At 39.9% G+C, this 21,533-nt stretch overlaps 1 protein-coding gene across 1 annotated transcript in view; it reads left to right on the top strand.

The window, feature by feature from the left end:
- The window catches only part of LOC311523237 (uncharacterized protein), a gene marked incomplete at its 5' end in the record, with an annotated part of 104,328 nt that overhangs the window by 70,295 nt on the left and 12,500 nt on the right, over positions 1-21,533 (top strand). Inside the window, one exon of the mRNA XM_084633011.1 lies at positions 20,283-20,352. Coding sequence (XP_084489137.1) covers positions 20,283-20,352 — 70 coding nt within the window. The remainder of the gene's footprint in view (positions 1-20,282; positions 20,353-21,533) is intronic.

Consider the following 21,533-nt stretch of genomic DNA (forward strand, 5'->3'; position numbering starts at 1 on the left):
TCACTGATTATGGCTATAGAACAGCTTCCATATGAGGAGAGATTAATAAAACTGGGACTTTTCAGCTTGGAAAAGAGGTGACTAAGGGGGGATATGATAGATGTCTATAAAATCATGAGTGGTATAGAGAAAGTAAATAAGGAAGTGTTATTTACTCCTTCTCATAATACAAGAACAAGGGGCCACCAAATGAAATTAATAGCTAGTAGGTTTAAAACAAACACAAGAAAGTATTTTTTCATACAACGCACTGTCAACCTCTGGAACTCCTTGCCAGAGGGTGTTGTGAAAGCCAATTCTATAACGGGGTTCAAAAGGGAGCTAGATAGATTAATGGAAGATAGGTCCATCAGTGGCTATTAGCCGGGATGGGCAGGAATGGTGTCCCTAACCTCTGTTTGCCAGAAACTGGGATTGGGTGACAGGGCCTGGATCACTTGATGATAACCTGTCTGTTCATTCCCTTTGGGGCACCTGCCATTGGTCACTGTTAGAGGACAGGATACTGGGCTTGATGGACCTTTGGTCTGACCCACTGTGGCCGTTCTTATGTTGTTTTTTTCAAAAGGTGGCATTACTTAATCCCCAGGGATAATGTACTGAAAACTGCTTTGCTGGCTTTCACCTGAGGGGCTTAAGTTCCACCGTACAAATGGTAGAATGCAGCTTTTCCAGCACAACCAGAGCCACATTACATGAGAATGAGAGAAACTCTGTCAAAGAAAAGAGGGGCATTTGCCATATTCTGCTCTGGAATTGTTTTCAAGGAAAGAGTTGGATTAGTTTATGTAGGATTATCTGCCAAGCAAATGGATAATTTATACCCAGAAATACTCAGTTTTGTATCAGGTGTAGTGGCAGGGTGGACGCACCAAGCTGCTAACCACCCAAAGAAGTTCCATCAGAGAAAAGATTTCTCTCAGCCTCCATCTCAGTCACACACAGGAATGCAAAACCTTCCTATGTGACAAACAGTCATATTAGCAGTGAGACAACCACCACCAGCACTCTTTTTTTCTCCTCCCTTTTTCTGCTTCATTTTCATAAGCCATCTGCCCTGGGAGGGGAAAGTATATCCAGGGTCCATTATTGATGCTTGAGGACTAAATATATGATCTTCAGGCCCTACGCTTTCCAGAGGGTAGTCCAGCAACTGACGAGAATGTGGGGACTGATAGTAAGGTTGTTGTAAGCCCCGTTTTTGGCTAAACCATGATGTAGTTATCATAAAATTGGCCCCTGCCTGGACTTGGTACTCTGTCAATGCAAATGCTGACTTGGACTGTGGGATCATTTGAAGAGAGATCTATTGTCTGGAAAATGAGATAAGGTTACCATCTCAGATCCATTTCAGAGCTCTAAGAAGATTGCAACCTGTGTGAAAGAGGAATTACTAAATCCCTATCCTTCTTCATGGTTTTATTTTCAGTTGCTAAACTCAATACAGTCATAGCTTTTAGAGTCATATTAATAAGCTTGAATGCCCAGAAGCATAACCTTTGGGAGAATGCCTGTGTCACACTGTAGTCTCTGAGGGTTGATAGAGGTCGTCTATATTTAAATTTCCAAACAAATATCTTTAGTATTGTAGTTCCATGATATTAATTTTGCTTTACTTTCTGTTTCACAGGTTATTAAACGTGGCCTGTACACAATGCCGATTTTGACAGGACTGAGTTATGCCGTATTGACAATCCTAAAAACACTATAAATTATTTACATTACTTAATTGAATGTGTTTGTTCCATTTTAGATGTGTCATATTTAGGCAGTAACTAACAGTGTGGGGGCATTTCCCGGGGATTAATGACTGTCTGGGAGGAGTTGGTGACCTGTAGAGCAATAACTGTCCCTTCATTAATCCCCAGGAAATGCTTGCATATTGAATTCATGATTGTGATTAGAACTAGAAAACAAAACAATCGTAGGTGAGTGGAGCAAAAGGAGGGTAAGGAGAAGATAGAGAAGCTGATACTAGTCTGTAGAGAGAGGATAAGGAAGAATCCTCATCTCTCTATCTCTCTGTAGCTGGCTCTGTCAGGGAATTAAGGGAAGCTGGTCTGGTTTTACTGTATTCTTATGGGAATAGGAGTACATATATGGCCTTCCAGATGTTTCCTACCCTACAAGTACAGGTGATGTAGGATTGCACCCAGAGTCCTTTATAGCTATACATGGAAGAATATAAAATAGGATAGATCATTAAGGAATGCCAGTTATCATATTTCTTGGTGACAGCACGCACTCATCAGTCACCGTACATTTACTCCTGTCTCCTGGGTACAACTTACACCTTACAAAGGGAAGTTCCATGACATGCTACTTTTAATATTAGCCACAGTATTGCTGATGTGATGCTACACTTCCTTTTCCAGCCACAGGCAACAATGTGGTATTGTCAGGCATTTCATGTTAATGATGAAGTGATTATGCTTTTTAGGGAGATGATTTTTTGCTTTTAATAAAGCACCTTTATTGAGAAAAGCCTTTGGGTTTCTGTGCAGAAAGGTAGTATCGCCACAGAACCCTGATTTGTGGAGGGGGAATCTTCAGATAAATACGGGTTCTAATCTTTGAGGGAGCTGGCCAGCAGTCTTTGCAGAGTCTTCTCCTGGCACCGAGAGCAGTCTCAAAAGATGGCTGGCCAGCTCCCCCAGCTATGAAGAGATGGGGCCAGCTGAATTGCAGTACTGCTTCTCCTCCTTGCCCAAACTCTCCATTTTTCTTCTTCCCACATTTGGCAATCTCTACGTAGGTGATTGTTGAGTTCAGAGCTTTAATCCTGTGGTGTTTAAGGGATTAGATTAGACACAAAGTTGTGGTAATTCTCCCAACCCTGCTGGCGTAAACATTACCTTCTCCACCTGTCCACCTACAGGGATATGGCTCTGTTTTGCATCTCAGAGTTTGGGATGAATGAGATCTGAAGTTCACTATGCTCTCTGTATCTGATATGTAGGTCAGTTTTAGGAACGATATGTCCGAATACAAAACTACATGTAGAATTACAGTGCTCTTACAGTGAGCGACTGGTAATAATCTGCCACTTGGATGTCAGGCTAAAAGCAACCAAATAGAATGCATGACAACCTCTTGCTCCTCCGATTGCCTGACCATGGAATAATACAAACCAGATCATGTTCTCACGTATGTTGATAAGGCTAGCTGTTCCAGTTGTGGGTTTGCCCATGTGAATCATTGATATCAGATATGTTGTCTTTCATCAGAGAGAGCCATAGCTGAAAACTGATGCTTTCTTCCCCGTGTCATTGTTGAGGATAAAAACTGTGTTATTTTCTTAGGTGCTGTCTAGAACAACCCATTTTCTGGTTTGTCAACTTGACTTCTGCATTTTGCTTTTGTACCAAAAGAATTTCACAATGCCTGAAAGGAAAAGGGTCATCTTGGTCATATATATTCACTCTCAGATCTGACTGCTGCCTTGAACTCTGGAAGCAATCATGGTAAACACATTTCTGTGCTCAAACTACAATACATAACTAGAGGTCACAGGCGAAGGAAGCCACACTGGATTTACAGCCACAGTTACTGAACACCTCTGGACTTTTACAGTGACTTTTCCTTGTGATGCAGAATGAGCCCATTGTATTGGAGCCACAGCATCTGTCTGTTTATAGAAATACATTGATATTGCAGCTACAACTGTCAAATGCCACAGTATGTATATAAAAAGTAAAAACCAGGATATACTCAGGATTGTTTTGGGTCATCTGTTCCTGGGCAAATCAAGTATCAGTGAGGGTATGTTGAATTTGAATTATTGACATCCCTTTCTACCCAACCTCCTCAGAAACACCTCCCCCAAAATTTATTCTTAAACAAATCAATATATACAGCAGCAACAAAAAAGTAAATTAATAAAATCTAAAAAGGCAAAGACAAAACTCTGTCCCAAGCAGAGTTTTGATCATGGAGCCATTTCAGGAAGTCCACTAGGGACTTCTCTATTGGAAGGGGCTCTAGCTATGGTGATGGGCTGCTGTATAAAACCTTTAAAAAGGAAGCATTTTAGATAATACTTCAGATTTTAGGGTTTCACATTTTAGATAATGCTTCAGGTACATCTGGTACGGAGTTAAAACAGTTTTATTTTAGAACTGCTTGTGTTCCATTTTGTACAAGGTTATATGTAGCTCATGGAATAGATGGGAAAACATGAAGTTATTTCACCCTTTATAAATGGTCATATTTATCTTTTGGAAGAATTAAGATGTTCGACTCCAAAATCATTGCTGGCCATGTGCCTTTGATAAGCCAGGTTTTTTTGGGGGTGGGGGTATGTGTGGATTAATTTTACGCTAATGGACTGAAGGTCAGATGCTGCATAAGGCAGTAATTAAAATATTATGTTACAATATCAAGAACAGCAATCTGTTTTTCTAATCAATAAGCAGTGTCAGACAGCTGAAGAGCTGCAAGTTACAATTCCCCAGTCACATGTACAGGGCTATTACACTGCAACTGCGTAGTTAATCAATTGACTAACATCTGTGAAATGTTTCCTCTGTTAGATGCTGGGAGTTTTTTCTCTTGGATAAATTCCTGTGTAGCATTGACTGCTGTTAAACTTGACTGAGGCTTTGAAAAGAGTTGAAACAGTTCCTGCTCTTATCTGATGGAAATAAGAGTTCATCAAATGGTTGGTTTTAGAAAGTTTCATCTGGGCCAGCATTGCCTGAGAAGCCTAAGATTTTTCCATAGAGAAAGAATACACAAGCCTAGGGAAAATGAGAAGAGGAAAGCTATATTGTTTGAATTACCGGTTGGATCTTTTCTGCAGAGGGTGCAATCAAGCAAAACCATCCATTGCATTGGTGGAAATGACCCAGCCAAAAACAAACAAACAAAAACAAATTAAAGCTGCTCAATCCATATGTTTAAAATATATCTCCACAGGTTTTTTTCAAATCAGACTGGAGGAAGAATTACCCCTATAGCCACATTTATAACATGTTTACTTCATAGTTGCTGGATGGTTCAGGGGAGTGATTATTTTCTCGAGGTGACCCATTCAAACCCAGCTCAGATCACCTGTGATGGAAAGATGAAAAGTGGCTGATGTGTAATAAGCTGATGGGGAAAGCCAACAGGCGCATGACAGATATGTTACAATACTGTGTATCGAGTAAAGGATAGGACATTCAATTTACCTAGAACAGGGATAGGGAAAGACCTCAGAGGAAATTACTGTGAAAACAATAGGATGTCACATTAAGGAGGTAAATAAAAACAAGCACCTGGTCAAAAATAAAAACAATCTATGTACAAATGCAAAAAGCCTTGCAACAGAAGAGGGTGTGGAATGTAGAAAATCAATGGGACACTGTAATATATGGCTATAAACTATATAGGAAAGTCAGATTAGGACAGAGCCAGGGAATGGTGCTGTATCTAAAGGGGTCCCTAGAATGTAGCAAGATAAAAATTTTAAGTACCGCATGGATGAATCTGTACAGTTAAAAATTCCAAGCTTTAAGAATGTAAATAAATTAATGGGACTACATTACCAGCCTCCAGCTTAAGAAGAGGATATAGAGAGCACTATATTGGGAGAGATCAAAGAGGCAGCAAAATCTAACAAATGGATAATAATGAAGGACTTCAGCTACTGATGTATAAGCGGGTTAGAAGAACATAAAAATGGCCATACTGGGTCAGACCAATGGTTCATCTAGCCCAGTATCCTGTCTTCTAATTGTGACCAGTGCCAGATGCTTCAGAGGGAATGAATAGAACAAGGCAATTATTGAGTGATGCATCCTCTGATTCAGTCCTAGTTTGCCAGCTGGCAGTCAGAGATTCAGGGACACCCAGAGCATGAGGTTTGTCTCCCTGACCATCTTGGCTAATAGGTCCATCAATGGCTATCTTCCATGAACTTATCTAATTCTTTTTTTAACCCAGTTATACTTTTGGCCTTTCTAACATCCGCTGGCAATGAGTTCCACGGGTTGACTGCGCTTTGTGAAGAAGTATGTCCATATGTTTGTTTCAAGCCTGCTGCCTGTTAATTGTATTTGGTGATTCCAGGTTCTTGTGTTATGTGAAGGAGTAAATAACACTCCCCTATTTACTTTCTCCACTCCATTCATGATTTTATAGACCTCTATCATATTTCTCCTTTAGTTGTTTATTTTCTAAGCTGAACAGTCCCAGGTTTTTAATCCCTACTCCTATGGAAGCTGTTCCATACTCCAGTCATTTTTATTTCCCTTCTCTGTACCTTTTTCAATTGTAATATATTTTTTTTAGATGGGGTGACCAGACCTGCATGCTGTATTCCAGGTGTGAGCATACCATGGGTTTTATATATTGGTGTTACAATAACAAGAGAGAGAGAACCTCTTCTGGACTTCTCTGTTCTGTAACCTCCATCCCTCCCTTTGCTCGGTAATCAAAATGCTTAATTCTAAGAACTATCAGTGACTATTTTGCCCAGACCCCTGTGGTAGTCCATAGATGACCATGTGAAAACCACTGTTCTTTTGAAAATTCTAGTGTGAGTTCAATTATTGTTAATTTAACATCTCCCTGACACACAATACGGTGTGTGGGGGTCTTCCAGTTAAACCTTAAAAACTGAGGAGTCTGCTCTTCGTGGACATTAGAACTTAGTGGCACTGTTTCTCAGTAGTAGGGATTTATCTTGATGTTCTTGGCCCAGAGTTTCTATACCCCTCACTGTTAGGTGGTTATGTGACCTGGCAATATTAGGTCAATGTGGCATTTAAAGCCTTGTTCTGTCAGTAGCTGAGCAATACAGACCCAAGGCCAGGGTACCAGTCTGGATACTCCCTGTGTAGTCTGTTCTGCGTCCGAAACAAGTGAGAGCACAGCAGAGAGGAATGCACTAGGTGACCTTCATAATTTCCCATTTGGAAAGATTCATCTCCTGGTGGAGGCTGCGGAGCTTCAAAACAGGTGAAGATGAACAGAAAGTCACCATGTGCTTGCTGATGGGACAGCAGGCAGGGAACGGGGAAGGAATAGCAAGGGAAGTTATTGGTGGCGAAGAGAACTGGATGGGGACCCATTCAGGAGGAAGAATTAAGGTGCTCACCTGCAGTTCAGGAGACCCTAGGTTCAGTTCCCTGCTCTGCCACAAACTTCCTGTCGATCTTGGGCAAATCATTTAGTCTCTCTGGCTCATTTTCCCATTTGTAAAAAAGAAATAATAGCACTTCCTTTCTCCAGAAATGTTACAAAGATAAATATATTAGATTGTGAGGCATTGAGATACTATGGTAATGGGGGCCATATAAGCACCTTAGACCACATTTATTTCTCTGAAAGCAAAACTGCCCCTTGTGTGCTAACTGTTCTTGCTCTCCATTCCATTCATTGTTTCTCTCTCTCTCTCTCTCTCTCTCTGTGCATATATATATATATATATATATATATATATTATCTATACGCACACACGATGTGTAGTTTACTGAACTCTTGTGGATTTTCAGGAAGGAATATGCTATATAATATTAAAATTATTATTACAGTAACTATATCTCGATGCCATTGAAGCTGCTTTCTTTCCTCCTCGAGATTTAATAGGCCACTGTTAAAGTTAGGAAGCATACAATGTAACCTGCTGCTTTTATGTAGAAAGTAATTGGGAAAATACTTTGGCAGTGTCCTTTAGAAATCTAAGCAGAGGTACCACAAAACAAGCAGTGACATTTGTCCTTCAGAGAGTCTTTCTTTTCTTAAGAAGTTCGTATGCACAAGGATGTTGAGGAGATTACGTTGCTTGGAGTAAATGGCTTTAACATAATGCAAACTTATTTGGAGCCTCTCTGTTGCCTCAGCATTTTAAAAAAAACATAAACTTCTCATTCCCCAGGCCCACCACACTTTGAATGAAAGCATGGTTGCCAAACCTTAATCCTTTTTCTTTCTGAATAGTGCGTCTGTGGTGGTTACTCAAGGTCAGCTTGAAGAAGCAGAAGTGAAGCCTGTCGAAGACAATATTTATGAATGGGCTTTCATCCCGCTGTAACTGAAATTAATGTTGAGTCGTCTTTTCCAGTAACTTCCCAAGCAGACAAATTTGAGTTGACGGAGGGATAAAAGGTCTGAACTTAGGCTCTGCAAAAGATAGCTCAAACTGTGGCCAAGGTTATAAATCACTTCCTGAAATGATAATGCCAATGCTAATTGATCTGGAGTCACATTCCTAGCAGTTCCTGCAGCAAATGTGCATCTTCACTTTTATCAGGCACTGTTATCTGCAGATAATAGGACAGGGAGACCAAGTGGCAAAGTTATAGAAAGAAAACTTTTTTTTAAATTTTCCATTAAAGAAGTCACTTTAAAACATACAGTAGCTCTGCTTTTTATATATATATGCACACACACACAGTATGGAAACTAATCTACAACTGACAAGCTGATTACAGTGAATTTAGTGATGTACTATCCTTGCTTTTTCACTGTGTTCTCTTACTGAGTCAAAAAATTTAGTGATTCACAATAGGTCTCACTCAAACAGCTGTGCTCCTCTGGGACGATGCAGCTTATATTGTCTGGGATAAAACATGTGAGAGCTGAACATAAACCCTTCTCAGTTAAAGGAGTTTGGCTGTGGAATAAGCTCTTTGGAGAGGACAGACTCATTTTAAGGCAAACTGAGAGCCATCTCTTCTTTAGGGTCCCCATCCTGCAAACGCGTGTTCACATGCTTAACTTAAACATGTGAGTAGTCCTATTGACCTCACTGAAACTGCTCACCTGCTTAATGTTAAACTTGAGTGTAAATTTTGCAAGGCTTATGAAAGCTTTCTCACCATAACTGCAGTAAGTAAAATATATATTTGTACATTATTATAAATAAATAACCAAAGCAAAACCTCCTATAATCAAGGAAAAGAAGAGAGGATGACTCCATGAGATCCACCGGAGACTTTGCTAGGAAGGTCTAACTCACCTGGGAGGCACATAGACATTAATGGTGATAGGTGCTACAACTTGGTTGGTTTATATGGTAAGTTAGAATTCATTCTGATATTGAAAAAATGATTTTCCATAAGGAATGATAATACTCTCGAACTGCCCCATCTTAACGTTACTATGCGAGGCACAGCGTACAGTCAACATTTTAGCTACTAGGGCAGCTAATAATAGTAACACTTAATTTTTATGTAGCACTTTATATTTGAAAAGGGCCATACAAACATGAATGAAATAAGTGCTTTCGCTGAGAGGTCTGAATTACAGCAGTGCTATGGGTAAGCAGGGAACTGCAGTCCCTGTTTTATGGATGGGGGAAAAAGAGAGATGGGGTCAAGGCTACACAGTTCAGCCCTTTATTTAAAAAGTAATAGCAAAGCAGACTGGTCAGCAAAGCGATGATTGCTTCTATGCTGCTGGAGTTAGTTCTCTTGCTGTTGGCATTGGTGCATTTATGGCAATGAAGTATTATAAATTGGCCAATATTAAAATAGGAAAGAAATAAACAAACTTGTCAAATCAGGGGCATTCCTATAGTATTCTTTTCAATTAATCACTGTGTTTATGATGAAAGATAAGATTGTACGTGCTGTCAATACCATGTACTGTAGAATAGAGCCAAAACACTGGCAAAGTGAAATTCTTTATTGTATTTTTTAAAATATCCCATCGGCTATAACTGTGCATGTTCTCATTACCCATACACATGTCTAGCCCTAGTCACAGTCCTGTTAACTCTTTCCCTGTGATATTTTGTCAGTGAGTTCTATAGGTTAATTCTGAGTTTCATGAAAACGGATGTGCTTTTATCAATACTTTTTGCCCTCTGTTTAACTGAATGTCTTGTACTATGGGAGAGACCCTTGTTTATCTTCTCTCTCCCATTCATTATTTTACATTCCCCACCCCCCATATTTCCTTTTGTTTGTCTCCTCTGTACTGTAAACACTCTCAACCTCTCTTCACAGACAGGGCAATCATTTTTGTTGCTCATCTTTGCACATCTTTTTGTGGTTTGTTTGTTTTTTTTTTTACTTTTTTTGAGGTTGAGTGACGTGGACTCCGGATGAGGGAGTATTGTTGATTTATATAATGACATTATAATTTGTTTAGTATCTTTCCCTTTTCCCCTTAATATAGGTGTTTATTAGACTGTAAATGTTAGTCTAGACTCTTCAAACATTTCCTCCACATCCTGGATTTGCTTAGGCCTGGATTAGAAATTGACTAAGAGAACAGAGAGTAGGAAATGGTTAATTTTGAACATGATTCAAGGCTGGTCTGCACTGGGAACTTAAATCAGCATAGCTACATCTCAGAGGGGCATGAAAAATCCACACCCATGAGAGACGTAAATATGCCAGCCTAACCCCTGCTGCAGACAATGCTATGTCGATGGATGAATTCTTCCATCAACCTAGCTACTGCATCTTGGAGATGTGGATTACCTGTGCCAATAGAAGAACTCCTCCTGTTGGTGTAGATAGTGTTTACACTGAGGTGCCAGAGTGGTGCAGGGCAGTGCTGCATCTGTGGCATTTTAAGTGTAGACATACCCTCAGCCGAGGCCCTCACTCAGCAGATGTTTGTGACCTGGAACAAATGTCATGTTGCAATCAAGTTAGTTAACTTGGGTTAATTAGCTGTCTGTTAATTTGAGTTACAACGCAACGAAAAACTCAAGCTCTGTGAAACCATATACAACTGAAGAAGAATTTTCCACTCTATTGACTCTGGATATTTCAGTATAATTTTCTATACCATTCCTTATTCAACCTAACATTTTGTTTGCTTTTTAATCATTGTTACACATTGACCAGAACTTTGAATTGAGTTGACCATCGTGATGATTACTTATTTTTCCTGAGTAGCTAGTGAGTTTAGAAACCAGTAAGGTATATTACTAGTTCAAATTATTCTTTCAATTCTTTCAACATTGTGATGATCAGCAATCAGTTTCATTTGTCATTGTGCTGCCATTCACCTGACAGCAACTTGTTAGTCCCTCTCAACTTCTTCAGTCTTCTATTATTTTATTTTAATGTCCTTGGCAAATTTGGCCCCTTTGGCATTCATACCCATTTCCAGATAATTAATAAACACTCTAAACATCACCAGTCTTAGTACAGAGCATTGGGCACTCCACTGTTAATCTTTTGCCACGTTGAAAATTACTACTTTATTTCTTACTCTGTTTTCTATCTCTTAATCAGCTTTTAGTCCTTTACTTATCATCCCATAACTACTTAGTTTCCTTTAGTCCCTTGTGGGAAATTTTGTCAAAGCTTTTTGAAAGTGCAAATAAATTATATTAACCAGTTTGTCTTCATTTCTTGTTTTGTTGACATGCTCGGTGCATTCTAATACATTAGAGAGAGGGACAATTTCCTTTATGAACGCTGTGCTGCTTTGTACCTATCCCATCATTTTCACCTAGGTGTTATTAATTACAGTATATTGTAATTATTGTTTTAACCTTCTGCTGAAGTAAGGCTTATTGGTCTGTAAATTCCAGGGTCAATCTTACTATAGAATTGGTCCTTAATTTTTAAGGCTGCATATGCCCCCACTTCTCCTATTTTTAACCTATCCTAAATTTGGGTCTTTGGCTTAGCGGCTACAGCACTGGACTGGGATTCAGGAGACATAGATTCAATTCCTGACTCTGCCACTGGCTGGCTGGGTGACGTTGCGCAAGTCACTGGACCTCTGTGTCTCAGTTTCCCCATCTGTAAAATGGGGATATGATGCTTACCTACTTTATAAAACACTTAGTGCTTTTTTCACTGGTACATCTCCATCTCTAAAAGCTATGTATTGTTATTACTTTACTGATTTCTACTCTTTAGAATTAAGTAGTCCAAGATTGTCCTAAGTGGTTTCTAACTTAGAAACTTTAAATGTCTTTCTCAGATACTCTAATGGATCCCAGCCTGTTTTCCAGGAGATGGACTGTGTGAGACAAAGACATGCTGTTGATTCATATGGGAGGACGTTGGCTCAGTGCTGTGGAGTGGAGGACATATAGAGAGGCCTCTTCTACTAAAACCCCCATTTTATTTATCTTTGGTTTCAAGACAGTATTTTACTTTGGTATAGCCCTTTTGGACCTTATGATCTCTGACAAACTATATTATAGAATGACTAGTGCCAGTGGAACATAACTCTCTCTTTTTATGATGATAAATGGTTCAGTTAAGTTGTTCCACAGGATTCTTTCACATCTGTGCTATGAATCTGTGAAATGGAACTTTGTTGATGGGGTGAATCAGCAATCTCTGGGGCTGAGGATCAGCTGGGATGCTCCCATCTTGCAAAAAGAATAGGGTCCTGATTCTCCATTGCTCTGTCTCTTGAGTTTAGTCATTTACAGCAGCACAGTATGGGTGCAAAATGCTGCTATTACAATTTTCACTCACTTTGCACAAGTGTAAATGGCTACACTAGGTGCAGGGCAATGGAAAGTCAGGCCCTAACATCCAGGTCAGTATATTTTAATTTATATTTTATTTTAACAGAACCCTAGAAGGGGTCTGAAATTGGACCAAAAGGGGATAGAAGCAACAAAATATGGCATGAGTAGAGAGAAGTAACCCTGAAGGGGAATTTTTTGACTGAAGACCAACTTTAGTTGAAAAAGGAAAAAAAACCCCACATGTTCCTTTAAGCCTCTAAACCTGTGTAGTCACTGGGGAATGTTCAGACTACGTGCATAGTTGTTTCTCATCTGTAAGCAAAATTGGATACAAATGCCTAATTTAACACACAGGAATGTTTTGTAGGTTTGTGTCACTCCCAAGAGGACTTTGGGTCCATAAACCAATAAATGGAAAACAACAAGACAGAAATATAGCATTGTCAGCTGTGATATAATTTTGCCTTAATATTATTTATGAGTTTTAAAGAAAAAACATATGCAATTCCTGCGGACCATCCCTCCCAGAATAAGGCATTGGGGGAGAGCAACCAAACAAGACTGTTTATTATATATGTGCCAATTAATTTGGTATTAGGTTTTGAATCATCATACTTCTAAGGTAAGTGAAACAGTAGTTTTCTTTCATTCAGGCAAACTGGCAATGAGGTTGCCTAACTGAAATATGAGAATGGGGTTTGTAACATTTAGTGGCATGTGTGTCATTGAGTGGGACATACCATCGCTCCTGCTGTTTGGTAGTGGAATGGACACAAAGCCTAATTTTTAAACAAGTTAAGCACTTAAATTGCATGTGCAATTATGATTGCCTATGAAGTACATTGGGTAATTGTGCATGGAAATTACCTTAGTAATTTATTATTGCAAAATTTTAGTTAGCCCATAGGTATCTACTGTAGAAACTTCAACAGATTGTGTCCACATAGCAGCCTAGTGATCGGAAAATCAAGATGTTGCTGTACATTAAATTACATGTTTCAGAGTAACAGCCGTGTTAGTCTGTATTCGCAAAAAGAAAAGTGAAGTGAGCTGTAGCTCACGAAAGCTTATGCTCAAATAAATTGGTTAGTCTCTAAGGTGCCACAAGTACTCCTTTTATTAAATTACATGCAGCCCATCAGTAAAATTCACCTGGTCATAATGCAGTAAGGACTTTGTCTTGCATGTTCTATGGCACGAGTTGGGCATGTCTGTGAATAATATGCTTTTTATCTATAGTAAACCACCTAAACTGTGCCATTACACTGCTAGTGTATGAAATTGCCCAGCTAACTGACCTAATTTTAAACCAATTTAGGTGTGCAAATCAACAAAGCACACACCTAATTTATACACATGCTTATTGCAAAAGTATATTCACAATGAGTAACTGCATGCAAATTGTTAGCCATAACAACCGGGTACATTGTACTGTAAATGTAAATTAGTGTTTGATGCTGTAGACTGCTGTGCGGGCAAAGTTTCGACAAGCGTTGTCAATGCATAACAGTATACTGACTCTCAAATAGTGCTGTCACAACAGAATGTGTATTTCTGATGTGACATGTTTAATAAGTATCACAAAGGCTAATCCATTGTTGAATAATCTCCTGGATTTCTCCGCTGGAGCCCTGGGCTTTTAGCCCAAATAAAAAAGCACTTCAGATAATGCTCTTCTTCAGGAGAATAATGGGTACACTTTCAGTTAAGAGAAATATTAAGAACCATGTCCTATCTTTTGCTGCCAGGACAAAACACCTTGAATTAAGAAACAAGAAACGTTTTAAATCTAATCCTGGTTATGAAGTTAGATGTTGATTTAAATGTTTTCCGAATTGCTAAATGGAAACCCCTCCCACACACAGAATTTCTTGGAAAGATCTATGTTTTCAAATACAAATATTCTGGACAAAGTTCTGCTGTCCTTAGGTGGTGTCACCCTGGGACGGGCTGAGTGCTCATTCACCTCAGTAAAGCATGGGTTGGTGCCAGACCCCAAGCTCATATAGCTGCTGAAATGTTCTGCTTCAAGCACTTCTTTCTTCACAAGTGCAGCATCCAGCGCTCACTCCATACAGAAATACTTCTTCACAAGGGTTTTGTCTTGCGTTTATAATCAATGCAAGGAAAGCATAGTCCTCTGTTACTGTAGCAGGTCAGGTCAGATAGAAGGGAGGGTGAAGGTGTGAGTACTGCAAACCCAAAACATTCAAAACTCATGAGTCAGGCCACAAAAAAATCAAGCTTAAAAAATCATGAGTTGTAAATACAGTACATGTTGTGTTCTTTTTCTTTGCCTTCTGGTCGCATATTTTCAAGGTTTGAAACTACAAGGGCTAAAAACTTACCTTTTTCTTTTTAAAATTTTTTTATTAATGAAAACTAAGACTCTCATACAATACCATGACTCTTGGAGTCATGGACTTTAAGAAATAAACTAAATGTCACAAGACACATGTAAGAGCTGGAAACTGAGGTGTGCTGTGTTGCATTCTAATGTGTGATTTTCCTCTCAGTCCACTTTTGCACTGATGTAACTCCACTGACTTCACTGTTACTCCTGTTTACACCAATGCAAGTGAAAGGAGAATAAGGGTCTAGGTGTCCTGTACTACAGTAATTTTCTGTATTTCTGACCATACCTTTGGCATTACTCTTGTTATATTTTAAGGCTTGGTTCACCTTACTTCACTTTTATGTGGGTCTAATTCCATTCAATGGGTTTATGCCATCCATATAACACTGAAGTAACATAGCGGTGAATCAGGATCCAAGTGGGTTAGGCATAAAGCCATCAAAGGCTCTGGCAGCCTATGCCTGCTGTGAGGCAGGTGCTTGGTATCCTTCCTATAGCTATAGCAATGCTTGCCCATTTGTACTGCATGAAGAAGCTATGTCTGTACACACTGGTGCTCCTAGTCACACTGAGTTTTTTGCATTGGTGCTGCTACACATACACCACACCCAATGATGATGCGCTGCACCTGGGTGACTTTAAGTTGCACTGATGCAACCTGTGTTACCCACCAGTGTAAATTTCCATATTCTAACAAGCCCTTTTCTGTGAGTGGAAGTTCTTCTACAACTTTGTTGCATGACTGTGGAATGCAGCTGAGGTCTGGGTACTGTATCAGGACCTCTGACACTTACTGTTGCACATCAAGACATGGATTTCTGCCCATCTGAGATGAGCTAGGCAGCATAAGTGACTTGAGAGCTACATTACTGTCTGTCTAGATGGTCATGATTAACCATATTGGCTAACCATAAATTCTCACGTCTCCTGCATAGGATGACTGAATTGGAATTACAGCCGTTCAAAGAGTTGCTGGCAACTGTTCTTAAGAGGTGAAGAATAGCTAGTTTAATAAAACTTGCCCTATCATTAAGCAGAACACCCAGTGGCAAATAACTAGCTGTGTTTAGTTAAATCATGAGGTCTTATTATCTTACTCTTCATTAGCCCATCTTTTTATATACTTCGCTTTAGAAATTCCCTTGTGCTGCTACCAAGCAAATGAGAGAATCCGCTAATAAGTGAGGCCATGAATTTCAACTGGGCTAACATAAGCCTCAAAAGCTTCCGATGAAGTGAGCTGTAGCTCACGAAAGCTTAAGCTCAAATAAATTTGTTAGTCTCTAAGGTGCCACAAGTACTCCTTTTCTTTTTGCGGATACAATCTAACACGGTTGCTACTCTGAAAGCTTCAAGGTTGGGTTCATTTTAGATGCTTTATCTGGATAGGCTGGGTCTACACAATCAGGTTGGGAATTTCAGAACAGATTTTCTGTGGGATTGTTGGCACTTCCAGAGCCAGAACTAGGGAGCAAAAAGGCATGTGGAAATTGATGACAACCCTAATGGAGCTTTTTCAAATCTTAATAGATATTTTGTTCAGCTATGGGTTTGATTTTGGGTTAAGGTTTATGATGGGATGGATTCCTATTCTACTCCCGCGTCTCTCCCCTCCCACCCCCGGCTCTGAAATGGATAAATGGAAGGGGAACAGATAGTGGTCAGATGCAAAGTCACAAACGATAGAATGAGATGTAGCCATGACTGACCTGTTGCATCTATACGACAGGGGAATGGCCTGGGACATTTAATAGAATAATAGAACTGGAAGAGATCTCAAGAGGTCATCTAGTCCAGTCCCCTGCACTCATCGCAGGACAAAGTTTTATCTAGACCATCCCTGACAGGTGTTTGTCCAACCTGCTCTTTAAAATACCCAATGATGGAGATACCACAACCTCCCTAGGCAATTTATTCCAGTGCTTAACCACTCTGACAGTTAGGAAGATTTTCCTAATGTCCAATCTACACCGCCCTTGCTGCAGTTTAAGCACATTGCTTCTTGTCCTATCCTCAGAGGTTAAGGAGAACAATTTTTCTCCCTCCTCCTTGTAACAAACTTTTATGTACTTGGAAACCGTTATGTCCCATCTCAGTCATCTCTTCTCCAGACTGAAAAAATTGTGTTTGTTTAATCTTCCCTCATAGCTCATGTTTTCTAGACCTTGAATCATTTTTGTTGCTCTTCTCTGGACTTTCTCCAATTTGTCCACATCTTTCCTGAAATGTGGTGCCCAGAACTGGACACACTACTCTAGCTGAGGACTAATCAATGAGGAGTAGAACAGTAGAATTAGTTCTCGTGTCTTGCTTACAATACTCCTGTTAATACATCCAATGTTTGCTTTTTTAGCAACAGTGTTACACTGTTGACTCATATTTAGCTTGTGATCCACTATGACCCCCAGATCTCTTTCTGCAGTACTCCTTCCGAGGCAGTCATTGCCCATTTTTTATGTGTGCAATTGATTGTTCCTTCCTAAGTGGAGTACTTTGCATTTGTCCGTATTGAATTTCATCCTATTTATTTCAGACCATTTCTCCAGGTTCTCCAGATCATTTTGAATTTTAATCCTATCCTCCTGTTCTTTGTAGTTCTTTTTTCTAACTCTTGGGTTTTGGGTTTTTTTTTTTTGTAGATTTCACTGTCTTTGTTTATTTAGCTCACCCATTTGCATTTCTCCATTGCCTTAGGCCTTGTGTATTAATTTACATATGTGCCAACTGTGATAAATAAAGGGGGGGATAGCTCCCTTTGATGGACACCTAGCCAGCCAGCTAGCTGTAAAATCCCTCTTGGTAGTTCTTTACTTGCTTTACCTGTAAAGGGTTTAAAAAGTCCCCCAGGTAAAGGAAAAAAAAGTGGGCACCTGACCAAAAGAGCCAATGGGAAGGTAGAACTTTTTAAAATTGGGAAAGAAACTTTCCCTTTGTCTGTTGTTCTCTGGGCTGGAGGGAGAGCAGCCATGCTATAAGCATCTTAAGCCAGGTATGATCATAAATTATCAGATCATGCCTAGAACTACTTATCTGAACTTCAAATGTGTAAGTCGATCAGAATGTTTAGCTAGACACAATTAGGGTTATTTCTTTTACTTCTTATTGGCTTGTGGACTCCTCTGTGCTAACCCCAGATGCTTTTGTTTGCTTGTAACCTTTAAGCGAAACCACCAAGAAAGCTATTTTGGGTGTTTGATTTTTGGAATTGCTCTTTTAAAATCTAACAAAAGCCTAAGTTCCAGATGTATTTTCTTTTAAATAAAATTTACCTTTTTTAAGAACAGGATTGGATTTTTGGTGTCCTAAGAGGTTTGTGCATATATTGTTTGATTAGCTGGTAGCCACAGCTTATTTCCTTTGTTTCCTTTTTCAGCTCTTCCCCCCCGGGAGTGAAGGGAGGGGCGGCATGTGTGTGAAAGGGCTTGAGGGTACCCCACAGGGAGACGTTCCCAAGTGCTCCTTCCTGGGTTCAAAGGGGGTTTTGTTGCATTTCGGTGGTGGGAGCATTTACCAAGCCAAGGTCAGAAGCTGTAACCTTGGGAGTTTAATACAAGCCTGGAGTGGCAAGTATTAATTTTTAAAATCCTTGTGGGCCCGACTTCTGCACTTGGAGTGACAGAGTTGTGATTCAGCCTTGACACCAACTGAGTGTAAAACACTATTATTCTGATTTGGCATCATCTTATGCTCACTTTGCACTGGAGGGAAGGACTCTACCCACAGTGCAAGATTTTAGTGAGCCGCTAACCCATTGTTTAGGTGTTGATGATGATAGCAACCTCACTGTGTGTTGCAACTTCAAAGGTATGTCCACACCTCTTCTGGAAGGCGCAGGTCCCAGCTCGGGTGAATGTACTTTTGCTACCTCTCCTTGAACTAGCAGACTATAATAGCGGTGTGGCTAGGGCGGTGGTTTCAGCTAGCTACCCAGGATGTGGGATGGGGTTGCACCTGCGCAGCAATCCCAAACCACTCCTTAGGCCACCATTGCCATGCGCTATTTCCGCTCAAGTGGGGAGCTACATCTCCTAGCTGCTGTGTAGACATAGCTTGTAGAACTTAGGCAAAAAGGATTTCACTGAGTTCCTCCCTGGCCCACCAATCAGTTTGCATCAGATGGACAGTTTATAATAAAAGATAATATATTGTTACATTGCCTGCCACTATGTTCTATATACACCTTGCCAGAAGGGATTTGTGTGCCTTGCATTCCTGATTACATTGTAAAGCTTTTTGGGTGGATACTCATCTGCAGAGTCACAGTTTATACACTCATAACTGTTTCTTTATTATGTGAATAGTTTGGATGTTTTTAAAGGAACCAGTTTGATATCTAAAGCACTCATCCATGATGTATTACCCACTCTTCTTATAATGTACAGCTTATGAGAGGATTTATGTAACTAACTATATATTGACATTGGAAATTAGATCCACTTGGCCCCTGAAGTTGCAAATGTGTGACACTTGGTGTTGCAAACTTTCAATGTACCATATATGTCGAATATACCAGCGGGTATCATTGTAAATAAATTGTGGGCTCAGATTGTTTAGTTTTCAGTATACCGGCTAGCAAGGCATGCATGAGAATTATTAGCTTAGCTGAAAGTTGTTCAGTGACACATTTGTTTGTACTGTTATCTTCAGTGCTGTTGATGAACAGATATTGCTTGTTGGCTGAGCTCAACGGTAATAAAATTCTGCAGTTGATCAGCTTTGTCCTCAGCCTACAGTTACAGGAAATAGTTACATATGGCTTATGGAAAAAGAGGAAAATGAGTCCTTCCAGTTATACGTGAATGAAATCCAAAGTATCCACAGAGTCAATAGAGAGGAATAGCAGAGCTGGGCTCAGGTCAAAAAATAAATTAGATGATAATTTCTTTGGAACATGGAGGGTGTTTTGTGTTTGTACAATGCCTAGCACAATGGAGCCCTGCTGTTGGAAATTTCATATACCACAAAGCAAATTAATAATAATGGTCCAGAATGTGGTTGTGGACCCCATGTATAGTGTGTTTGTTGTTTGACAATTTGTTATTCGTGTAATTTGAGACCGTGAGTTAGATCCTCACCTGATGGAAGTTGTTATAGATCAATGGAAATAAATGGAGCTCCAACAATTTATACTAGCTGAGGATCTGGCCTAGTGTTTTAATACACATGCACAAAGGGGCAGAGTTAAGTCTGCATTTGTAACTTTGGCATTTTCTCACTTTTCAGGGCTTTACCATGCAACTTTACCATGAGAGGGGTGGGTTGCTTGGTCTGGAATTATGTATTACTTTGTTCAAGAGATACACTGATCGATCCATCCATTTCTGATTTTGAATTTGTCTTGTCTTCAGAAGTATGCGGTGGTTTTCTTTTAAGGATTAGTAATTCCTTATCTCTTGCTCTTCTCAGGGAACATATTCAAAATGATTGCAACCAGGGCTTTGGACCAAGCATGGTTTCTTTTTCCTATTGAGTGGTGAAAGGGTTGGGGGAGGAGGTGTGCAACATCCATATCCACATGAAACTAATATTTGTTTTTGCTTCCAGCTCTGTTGGTTGCTTCTGGTGACTTTGCTGCTGTGATTCTGCTGTATTTCTTCAGAGCCTGTGTCTCCAAGTAAGTCTTTGTTTTGCAGGGCTTATGTCTCTTTGGTATATGCCAATTAGTCCTGTACCCTAGCAAATGTTACCTTGGAATCTTCATGTTTGCATTGCACATGACAGTGCTTAAAGTACACACCCCCAGTAGAAATGCACACTAACTTTGAACCTGCAAAATTTGTTGGTTTTTGGATATGGGGTTATGGATGGGGCCCCTCTTGTTTAACACGTAGGCAAATTCCTTGTGCAAGTGCTTCCAGTCTTTGCCTTTAGGTATGTGCCTTTCCTTTTGCAAATTTAGCTTCCCTAAAGAAGGGTTGGGGTTTTTTTCCCCTTTTTATTTTTTCTGTGGTCAGTCCTAAAAAATCCTCGGATTTGGCCTTCATCCTGTGCTCCCTTATCTTCGCTCCTTCTAAAATCTGTTTTCAAGAGGTGACTGTGGATCTAGGCCTTACTACATCTTACAGCAAATGCTTTCCTTACATATTAAGTATTATATAATGTTAGAGAAGCAGCAGGTACAGTGCACTGGGGACCTGCGTTCTGTTCCCAGCTCCTAGAACACTGACCTGCTGTGTGACCATGGACAAGTCATTTCATCTTTCTGTCCTTGCCCCTGTTAGTACAATTAATTCATATGATTTCCATATGCATACAAATGTATATGCTCTGGGCAGGAATACACATGCATAAGGATGTCAGGCATATAATAGAGAGGCTTTTTTAAAAAAACAAGCTCAATTTTCCAATATTCTGTACAAAAATTGCTTATACCCACAGTACATTTGCACGTTCACACACGTGCATTATGGTAGTATTGAGCAAGAATGGTGAGTGTGTCCTTTAAGGTGTAGTAAGGCCTTCATCCAGAGTCAGTTTCTGAATGTACAGGCATAGAGGAATTACTTCATCCACCACTGAAATGCTGCCATCTCTGAGTTGAAATGCAGCAGCTGTCAATGTAGCAACCGTTTAGCATAGGAATGGAAGAACACCATCAGACTGAAGGGCAGGCATGGAATGTATTATGTCAGTAAGAGTTATGTAGCCAAATTCCCACACACTAATTTGTGGCTTTCAGGAAGCTCAGAAAAGCCTTTGCACAGTTTGTACATCAGCTGGGATTGCGCAGGGCTAGCTTTTAAGGCAAACACTGGGGTTCTTGGATGCAAATTTAGGTAGTGGAGTGTACGGTTG

Source organism: Lepidochelys olivacea (assembly GCF_965140295.1).
Source record: "Lepidochelys olivacea isolate rLepOli2 genome assembly, chromosome: 7".
NCBI lineage: Eukaryota > Metazoa > Chordata > Testudines > Cheloniidae > Lepidochelys > Lepidochelys olivacea.